The sequence below is a fragment of the Xenopus laevis genome, chromosome 4L (genome assembly GCF_017654675.1).
Source record: "Xenopus laevis strain J_2021 chromosome 4L, Xenopus_laevis_v10.1, whole genome shotgun sequence".
NCBI classification, from domain to species: Eukaryota; Metazoa; Chordata; class Amphibia; order Anura; family Pipidae; genus Xenopus; species Xenopus laevis.
The window spans coordinates 52,546,440-52,556,521 of record NC_054377.1 but is presented as its reverse complement, the minus strand read 5'-3'; the positions used below and the strand labels follow the sequence as shown (position 1 = coordinate 52,556,521).

Genomic DNA, 10,082 nt, shown 5'->3' with positions numbered 1-10,082 from the left:
TAATCGTATAACACACTCCTTTCCTTTATCTTGGAAAATATTGGTATTGGTTCACTCTTATTCTATGAATACTCTGTGAATAGTACACAGGCAGTATGGACCAAAGGTTCCAGGATAAAACCCTTGCCTGGTCACAAAGCAGTCTGACTGGCTATATAGGAGCCTGGGCAAGTCACCAGAATAGCACATGGAAAGAATAACCTTAGCTGCAGCAGAACAGGGAGTTGTTTCATGTGATTAGTGCAATGTCATAGTATCACATGAATTCCTCATGTAGGTGTGTGGATATTTTCCTCTCGGTCATGCTCTTTAATATAATAAAAATTAGCAGAGTGGCTAAACTTCCATCCTGTTCCTATTTACCTCACACTATACACATGCATTTATGTATAGGCAATGAGAAAACTTAGAGAGGGTGCAGTGGCGTAACTACCGGGGGAGCAGGGGTTGCGATTGGGCCAGGGCCCGCACCCCCTCAGGGCCCCCCGGCAGCTCGCGCCCCACTCTGTTCTGTGGCCGTTTCCGGCCGTACGGAGGGGGGCAGGACCCGGCTGCACGTCCTGTGCCTTGGCCCGCCCCCCCCTCTAGTTACGTCTCTGAGAGGGTGTTCTGCTAATGTTATGCTTATGGAAAACAAATAATTCTTATTGAAAGCAAAACCAGCCTATTGGATTTATTTAATGTTTACATGATTTTCTAGTTGATTTAAAGGGATATTGTCATGGGAAAACGTGTTTTTTCAAAAAAGCATCAGTTAATAATGGTGCTCCAGCAGACTTCTGCACTGAAATTCGTTTTTCAAAAGAGTAAACTGATTTTTTTTATATTTAATTTTAAAATCGGACATGGGGCTAGACATATTGTCAGTTTTCCAGGTGCCCCCAGTCATGGGACTTGTGCTCTGATAAACTTCAGTCACTCTTTACAGTTGCACTGCAAGTTAGAGTGATATCCCCCTCCCTCCCCCCAAGCAGCCTAAAAATAGAACAATGGGAAGGTAACACCTTCAGTTACATTGAGTCGGAGAAACTATTGCCTGCCAGAAAGCAGTTCCATAGTGCAGTACTGGCTCTTTCTGAAAGCACATTACCAGGCAAAGTGACCTGAGATGGCAGCCTACATACCAATATTACAGCTATAAATAAAATTTGTTGGGTTAGGAATGAAATTTTACATGAGTTAATTATTTGCAGTGTAATTTAGAAATAAAAACTACACCATAAAGATCCCTTTAAACGTTTAAAGATCCAAGTTACAGAAAGATCCATTATCCGGAAAACCCCAGGTCCCAAGCATTCTGGATAGCAGGTCCTATACCTGTAGCAATAAAATGTTTGTGGAAAATCTTTAGTTTAGTAACAGCTCTTCTATCCTGTTATATAACATGACAATGGAGATGATAAGGAATATTGTAGCCAGCCAACTTAAGTGAAGGAACAAGGACAAGTTAGACAAGAGTATAAGGAAATGCATAATCTTCTCCCATGAGCAGAAAAGCTCAAATGTAACCTTTTCTGTGCCCTGCGGCATATGGACAATGTATGGGATTCTGCATCCCCTTCCAAATGCACCTGCAGATTAGTTTTATGTTTCAGTCAGGCAGACAATGCTGTTACAAAGGCAAACAGAAGGAAACATATTATTTGCCCTAAAAGTACAAGACAAGCCAGGAACACCTACGTGCAATAGATCATAAGGAAAGACCTCTGGACCTTTTAGTCTGACCGCAACAAAAATAATTTTGTGCAAAATTTAATTTTCACATTTACATTCCATTTAGGGTGGAACAGCTTAGGCCCAGCACACAACTAGGAACCAGGGTCTCACTGCTTGTGTCCAGTAGCAGACTGGTTAACCTTAGGTTGCCTGCCACACTGGGTATTTTCTAGGTATAAATTGAATTTATGGGTATGTGTGCCAGTTAACATCAGTACCAGGTTTATTATGATGTTGCCATTTCTAGTGTAGTAAAGCAGATCTGGTTTTATAGTTGTCAGAAAGTAGCAAGTTAGGGGGGAAATGCAGTTTTAAAGCAGTTGGAAGCTGGATGTGGATCTGGATTGCAAAAACAATCTTATTTCTTGCTAAAGAATCTTATGTCTTTTAAAGTGGAGCAGAATTTTTGAAATACAGGTATGGGATCTATTATTTTGAAAGCATGAGACCTGAGGTTTTCCTGATAATTACTCAAAAAAAATAAAAATTAACCATTATATAAACCCAACAGTAGGGCCAGGCCAAGCCGTCAGGGCGCCCTAGGCCCCCGCCCCCGTGTGCGCAAGTGCATGTGGTATAAGAAGAAAACAAAGGGGAGAGTAACGAAGTGAAATGGAAGGGCAGGGAGGGAGGGGAGAGTAATAGAGAGGAGGGGAGGAGAGGAGGGAGGTGAGAGCAGCAGGGGAATAAAACCACCCGGACTATGGGTAGGCAGAAGACTTTTGAACAGGTACCTGCCCAGTGCCCCACATTGTTGCGCCCAAGTGGCTCTTCTGCCTACCCCTAGTACTGGCCCTGCCTAACAGCATTTTGTCACCAAAATGGATTCATAGCTTACATAGGATCAAGTACAAAGTACTGTTTTATTATTACAGAGAAAAGGGGAATTACTTTTAAAAATTAGAATTATTTGCTTGAAATGTAGTCTATGGGTGATGGCCTTCCTTTAATTCTGAGCTTTCTGGATATCGAGTTTCTGAATAAGGGGTCCCATACCTGTAAGCATGGCATGTATCTAGTTGACATCTATGCTTCTGACTTCAGAATAAAACCTGGTAAACTGTGTTAAAACAAAACACAAACTTATGTGATACTGTGAAAGCTGTATAAAATCGTTAGAAACTGAGAATGTCATGTTAATAGGCCGCCAGAGTCAGAGAATAGTTCTTGCCTACATAAACGCCCAGCTAGCCACATCTGGCAGAAGAGGCTCTGTATCATTTTTCTCCTTTCAACTCTTTTTTTCCCCCTTTCATTCGCATAGTTTGAGCATGCCTCACAGCTGGGGCACTGGACAACAATTTCCTGTGAGGGGAGAAGCAAAGGAAGCAGTTCAGTAAATCTCCTCACTCGCTAAGCACAAGGAATGCAGTCCAGGATGCCTGCAAAAATATTCATCTGCCAGCTGGCACTTTTTGTCATTCTGATCCAGGTAACAAAAATTGGACCAGGGGGGCCTTGAACTGATATGTGGGGGATACAATATTCCATTTATTTAACATTTGCTAATACTACTTAGTCTGTTGCAGAGTGGCTGCCTGATTATCCTGAACAGCGAGTAACACAAAGATTGGGATATGTTTACCCATTAATGCAGCATTTTTTTGCACCAAAATTAGCACAACTTCCGTGTTTACTTAAGTGCAATGTACCTAATTTATGTTGCAAGAACTGACGTTGTTTGTGCACGTATAATAACTAATTTCAACTTTATTTGTGGCAAAGTTTAATATTTTTGTCGCTGTTTAAGTCATCTCTATAACCTACTATAAATATTTCTGTTACTAAAATAAAAGAGCCAGCGCCAGAGGCACGGGAGACAGACAAACAGGCAAATAGGGTAATATCGTTTTGCAATGTTGCCACCTCTTGTGTAGGGAACAGATCGCTTGTTACACCATATATGTGTGACCTTTCTTTACTGTTAACCTTCACCAAAAAGGGTTAGAAAGGACTCTCCTCAGGAGCTTGTTTAGGTGGGTACTCACAAACAAATAGTATCAGCTTGCACGTAAAATCTGGAGCGTTTCCCTTCGTGTAGACTGTAGATCAACAAATAGCAGCAAATAGTGTAAAAAACTTTTTAATAATTGTAAAACAAGATTAAAATGCACTCACATGGCAATGGTTAAAATAGAGCATATCTATGCACCGTCCAACTGGAGGCCCCCCTGATTGCACCAGTCCACAGCAACAAGTCCCAAGATGATCAGGCTTGGGAAAACGAATAAAAGAATGTTTTCGTTCGTTCCTTGTATGTGATGATTGTTTGCGTTCATTCCTCGTGTGCAATACTCGGCGCCTACCAGTGACGTCACCTGCCTTACGCGTTTCGTCTTGCGACTTCCTCAGAGGCTTGATTTTGGCTGCACATGCGTTGATCTTTTATTCCGTCTTTCCTTGCGTCACTTGACGCTTTCACTCCACATTCGTTCGTTGCTATAGGAACGCGTCGCTTTCTGATCGTTAGGTCATTCGTTGCCATAGGGATACATAGTCAAGTGACGCAAGGAAAGACGGAATAAAAGATCAACGCATGCGCAGCCAAAATCAAGCCTCTGAGGAAGTCGCAAGACGAAACGCGTAAGGCAGGTGACGTCACTGGTAGGCGCCGAGTATTGCACACGAGGAACGAACGCAAACAATCATCACATACAAGGAACGAACGAAAACATTCTTTTATTCGTTTTCCCAAGCCTGATCATCTTGGGACTTGTTGCTGTGGACTGGTGCAATCAGGGGGGCCTCCAGTTGGACGGTGCATAGATATGCTCTATTTTAACCATTGCCATGTGAGTGCATTTTAATCTTGTTTTACAATTATTAAAAAGTTTTTTACACTATTTGCTGCTATTTGTTGATCTACAGTCTACACGAAGGGAAACGCTCCAGATTTTACGTGCAAGCTGATACCATTTGTTTGTGAGTACCCACCTAAACAAGCTCCTGAGGAGAGTCCTTTCTAACCCTTTTTGGTGAAGGTTAACAGTAAAGAAAGGTCACACATATATGGTGTAACAAGCGATCTGTTCCCTACACAAGAGGTGGCAACATTGCAAAACGATATTACCCTATTTGCCTGTTTGTCTGTCTCCCGTGCCTCTGGCGCTGGCTCTTTTATTTTAGTAACAGAATTTGCAGACTTGAAGGGATACAAGTGGGAGCCGGCTGGGATCTGTGGACACAATCAAACCTGGGCCTATCTTTCTGGTTAAGAGATTTCCTCTATAAATATTTCTGATTTTTCTTGCACATTGCAAAAGACAATGGGATCTATTATCTGCAATGCTCAGGACCTTAGGGTTTCTGGATAGGAGATCTTTCTGTAATTTAAATCACCGTACTTTAAGCCATTTAAATAAAAATAAATCCAGCAGTATTGTTTTGCCACCAATATGGATTCATACAGCTTAGATAAGATCAAGTACATAGTACTGTGTTATTATTACAGATAAAAAGGGAATCACTTTTAAAAATTAGAATTATTTGCTTTAAATGTAGTCTATGGCTAATGGTCTTCCTTTAATTCAGAGCTTTCTGGATAACTGGTTTCTAACAGGTGTCACCATTTAGGGGGCCCAAATTAGCAATCTGTGGGTTCTGGCAAATGCCAGAGGGGCTGCTGTAAGATGCCATAGACAGTCACTATTTAGTGGGCTGGTGGGGGGCTGTTTCAACCTCTGTGTACTTGAAATGCCAGGGCCTATTTTGACTCCCAGTCAAGACCTGCATTTAGATCATCTCAATAACCTGCTATAAATATTTCAGATTTTTCTTGCATATTGCAAAAGATATTATATCCATGGGATCGAATTTGCCACAATGCGTAGGCCCTTGAGGTTTCCGGATAAGACATCTTTCTGTAATTGAAATCACCATACATTAAGTCATTATAAATAATAAATAAATCTAACAGTATTGTTTTCTGCCGATATGGATTCATGCAGCTTAGTTATTACAATCAAGTACAAGCCACTGTTATATTATTACAGAGGAAAAGGAAATCCTTTTAAAAAACAGAATTATTTGTGGGAGAGGGGTTTTCTGGATAACCAACATGGAGCAGGCACTTAAAAGGCTGTTTGACACGATAGACTTCTTCACATTTGAACATTTGCCTGGTGGAGGTTTTGCCTTTTGAGTGCCTGCTCCATGTTGGTTTTTCGGTTTGTCCGCCCCTTGTGCTGAGGGCTCAGGGCGGTGCATCTGGGCCACTTCGTTGATGTGGTAAGTGACCATTGTACTATCAAGAGCATACCTCCCAACTGTCCCTTTTTCGGAGGGACAGTCCCTCTTTTGACAGCTCAACCCACAGTCCCTCATTTGTACTGGAAAGTCCCTCTTTTCTCTGCACTGAACAGCCAGAAAAAGAAACAAAGTTTCTCACTTAATTGGCTTTTAGCAGAGAGCCCAGAACAGCTAACAGGTGCAAATAAGATACTTTGTAACAATTTTGAGACACAAAAACACAGTTTAGATAAGGAGAAATATTTTCAAACTTTCATAACCTGCCAAATTTTGTAAGACAAACATGGTAATTAGGGGGTGTGGCCACAGAAAGGGGTGTGGTCAAAAAATTGCTGCACTACATGCGGAAAAAAATTTTTTGTCCCTCTTTTTACTTCCAAAATGTTGGGAGGTATGCAAGAGACCCTACAATACAGAAGCTTTTTTTAGGGGTTTTCTGGATAACAGGTTTCCAGATAAGGGATCTTTCAACATATTATGAAAGATCAATGAAAAAAATCCAAACAGCAGCTTGCTTGAATGCTGAAGAGACATTTCCCATTGGCTTCTATAGCATCACTGCAGGTTTTAGGTGGCAGTTTTTTCTTCAGATTTTTTTATATTTGATAAATGTCATAAATATAACTTTAGAGAACGCAATCACAAATACGTTCAAGATTGCCTTTTTGTCCTGCAATTTTTAGATATTACAGCAAAATCACAATCTCAAATTTTATGCTTCTTTATGTCAGTTATCAATGACGTTTTCATTTGATTTGATAATTCTTAATGTATTAACTAATAATATAATTATCATTCTTCTCCAATTAGACCCACTAATGTCACAGGTGTAATTACAGAAGTGATTTCTGGCTCTGATGTTTTTCTGGCCTAATTTCAGACACCTATAATTATAACCCGCTAACATGCTTTAGCAAATATTTGGGAATTTCATAACCTGATGGCCCTTGGTGTTTTGCCTGCCTCTGCCTGCACAGCGACAGTGAAAAACCCTGTCTGTCTGTTACCACTTGTACTGTTTATCAATGAAAGTCTCCCTGTTCAGCTGTGACAGGCAAACCTTTGCTCAAAAACTGGGACAATTTTTTGTCTGGCTACTTTTGACCAAAAATGAGTCCAGATGCTTATGGCCATGTGGTTCAGTAGTCCTGCCTTGCCACTTCTTTCAGCAACAAACTAATAATATTCCAGGGAAGTTATTGAGTCCCAAGGCAGTGACAAGGACAATATCTTGTGTATTGTTTGTTATACGGTGCTGTTATATTTACCTGTTTTCCAGGTGCCACCAGGAATATCTGAGGAGCAGAAACAGTGTGAGGCTGGATTTAGTGAGTCACGCTATGCATTTTCGGTGATGAGAAAGGTACTGGAAAGGGGGAGAATCTTAGGAAAAGGTAGGTGCAAGGCAAATGTATAAGCCTGTTAAACGTCTACTGTTGCAAAGGAGGAGGAAAAATATAATCACTGGGAGGTGCTAATTTGTTAGGCACCCTGCAGTGATTATAATTGCTTACATCAGACCCTCTTGTTTGCTGACAACTGCAACTGCCACGTCTCCACCTTCTTCCTCTTGGTGGATCTATGTACAGCTACTGTGCACAAACTGACTGGGAAGGGTTCCTGGGAAACAGAAGGAGATGGACACATGGCACTCCTACAGTAGTACCCTGGGTTGGTGCAGTTTTCAGTGAACAGGAGCCCCAGACACAGGGTCTCAAGGGAGCAATTATGATCACTGGTGGGTGCCATCTTCCAGTGATTATACCTTTTCTTTTCAGTTATGGTTATACTTCAAGTCACTTTATATTGCCTAGCTAGAGTAATGCTGTCCTACTTTTCTGCAAGGCCATTTCCCAGTCTAATTTAGGCAAAAAAAGTCTATTTTTCTCTGTAATAATAAGACAGTACCTTGTTCCTAATTGTAACTTAATTGTAACTATTATACTTCAAGTCACTTTATATTGCCTAGCTAGAGTAATGCTGTCCTACTTTTCTGCAAGGCCATTTCCCAGTCTAATTTAGGCAAAAAAAGTCTATTTTTCTCTGTAATAATAAGACAGTACCTTGTTCCTAATTGTAACTTAATTGTAACTAAGCCACATCAATCCCTATCCCAAGGAATTCTAGGTAATAGATCCCATACCCGTATTTACTGCTACTTATATTACTGCTTGTTCATCTTCTGCTTTCTCTGTCCTTTAGTGAGATTTGAGTCTTGTTCTGGAAGATCTCGTTCCCTGTATTCTTCTGAAGACTCACGTTTCCGGGTTCTTCCCGATGGGACAGTGTCAGTGAAAAGGCAGCTTACCCTGCACACTGGCTCAGTCAGCTTTGTGCTTAACGCATGGGATAGTGCAGGCAAGAAGCACTCTGTGCCTGTGTTTATCTGGAATGAGAGGGAGCAGCAGGTAAGGACCAGAAGGAAAACAGTAAGCAAGCTTTTTTTGCACTCCCTGGTGTGCATAGTGCAGGATACATTTTTACATTGGCAGTAACCAATGGCAACTAATCAGTGATTGTTTCAGCCAGCTGCAGGAAGAACAATTTAAACAAAAATGTCATTAGTAACCCAGGTGCAAATCTACCCTGTGTTGCTCACTGAGGAGCTCAACATCAAGGCAAATTCCTCATATTGCTTATGGTCTGATTGTGCCCTGTACAGCATTTATCCTATTTACAATGCCACAGTAGTGCTTTGATGCAGGTATAGAGGACATCTTTCATAACCAAGTTTTTGAACTTTGCACCCATTCATAAATGAGCTCTCATACCTGAATACTAAAATGCCTACCAGAGGTCAAGAGGCAGGGTGTTTGGCTTGGGGAAAATCTGAATTCCTCTAATAATGGCTGCTCACTCAGAGGGTTTTTTGGCCAATAAAGAGTAATTTACAATGGCCCATGCATTTTGGCCAATTAAGTTTGCACTTTGCACACTGCATGGGGTTTTTGAAGAATGAATGCAGGCATCTGCACTCCTTTTCAAGAGCAGAGGCCTGTGGCATGACCTGTGGATTGAACTCTTGACTGTGTTAGTCAGTGCATGATCTAAGATGGGCAGGGGGAGTCGCGTAGGCATCCCCAGCCTGCTTCCTGCTATTTGCATATACAATGTCTCTCTACAATTTGCTGCTCTATGCACCTTGCGCCAAATTAAAAATTCTACAGAAGATGTAAAGTGCAATATTGTATGCCAAAAGGCAGCCCTGTACATAACCTCTGCTACAGTACAGAATTCTTCTGCACCTTGGGCTCTGAATTGCTCTTAAAAGTGATACTGACACTAAATTTTTGTTTTCAAAACATTAAAGTGGACCTATCACCCAGACATAAAAAGCTGTATAATAAATGTCCTATTCAAATTTAACATGAAATGCAAATTCTTTTTTTATTAAAGTGTTCATAGCAGTTGTAAACTCCTTTAAAAATCTCAGCTGTCAATCAAATATTGTCTGCTCCTTCTCTATGCCTTAGGCATAGAGGCGGGGTAAACAATTACTATTATTTCCCATTCGGCACTTCCTAGATGTCACTGCTCTCCCCACATTCTCCCAGCTCTCTTAACCATTTAATTGTGTAGCCAGGGCACGGGGATGGTCATCAGGCACCCATTCTGGTGCTCAAACAAGATTCTGAGATGATTAAAGGCTTGCCTTAATAACAGTGTCCACAAAATGGCTCCCGTCTGCTTGCTATAATTATGAGTTCCCAGACTGATAAAAAACAAGATTCAAATAATTTATACAGTGTAATTAAAGTTAATTTTGCTTGTCTAACATGACAAAATAGGATTTGGAATAATTTTTCCCCTTTAATCTACATTAAAAATTACCTATAGGTTATGTTTTTTGCTGATAGTTCTTCTTTTGTGAGTAATAGTTACCTGAAGTTCCTAGTTTCTAATGCTAATGGACTTCTGCTGCACAAATATGGCAGCCTCTCATAGAGCAACATGGGGGTAAGAAAGGTAATGTAAAAACATCAGGCAAATACTTTTATGGCAAAATTATAAATAGCATTCAAAGACAACATTATGATAGATATAAAAAAGTTTATTTTCTGGTGTCAGTATCTCTTTAAGTTACATAATATGTGCCACCCAGCCCCTATGAACAGAGC

The 10,082-nt window shown here is 40.7% G+C and overlaps 1 protein-coding gene across 2 annotated transcripts in view; it reads left to right on the top strand.

Annotated features, from left to right (window-relative positions):
- The window catches only part of XB5750836.S (blastomere cadherin-like S homeolog), a 33,790-nt gene that overhangs the window by 23,291 nt on the left and 417 nt on the right, over nt 1–10,082 (top strand). Inside the window, exons 2-4 of one of the 2 annotated variants that reach the window (XM_018242217.2) lie at nt 2,981–3,148; nt 7,244–7,358; nt 8,167–8,372. In XM_018242217.2, coding sequence (XP_018097706.1) covers nt 3,083–3,148; nt 7,244–7,358; nt 8,167–8,372 — 387 coding nt within the window. In that variant the 5' untranslated portion in view covers nt 2,981–3,082. Of the gene's footprint in view, nt 1–2,980; nt 3,149–7,243; nt 7,359–7,395; nt 7,703–8,166; nt 8,373–10,082 lie in introns of those variants that run through there. The other variant, XM_018242218.2, reaches the window with a different exon arrangement.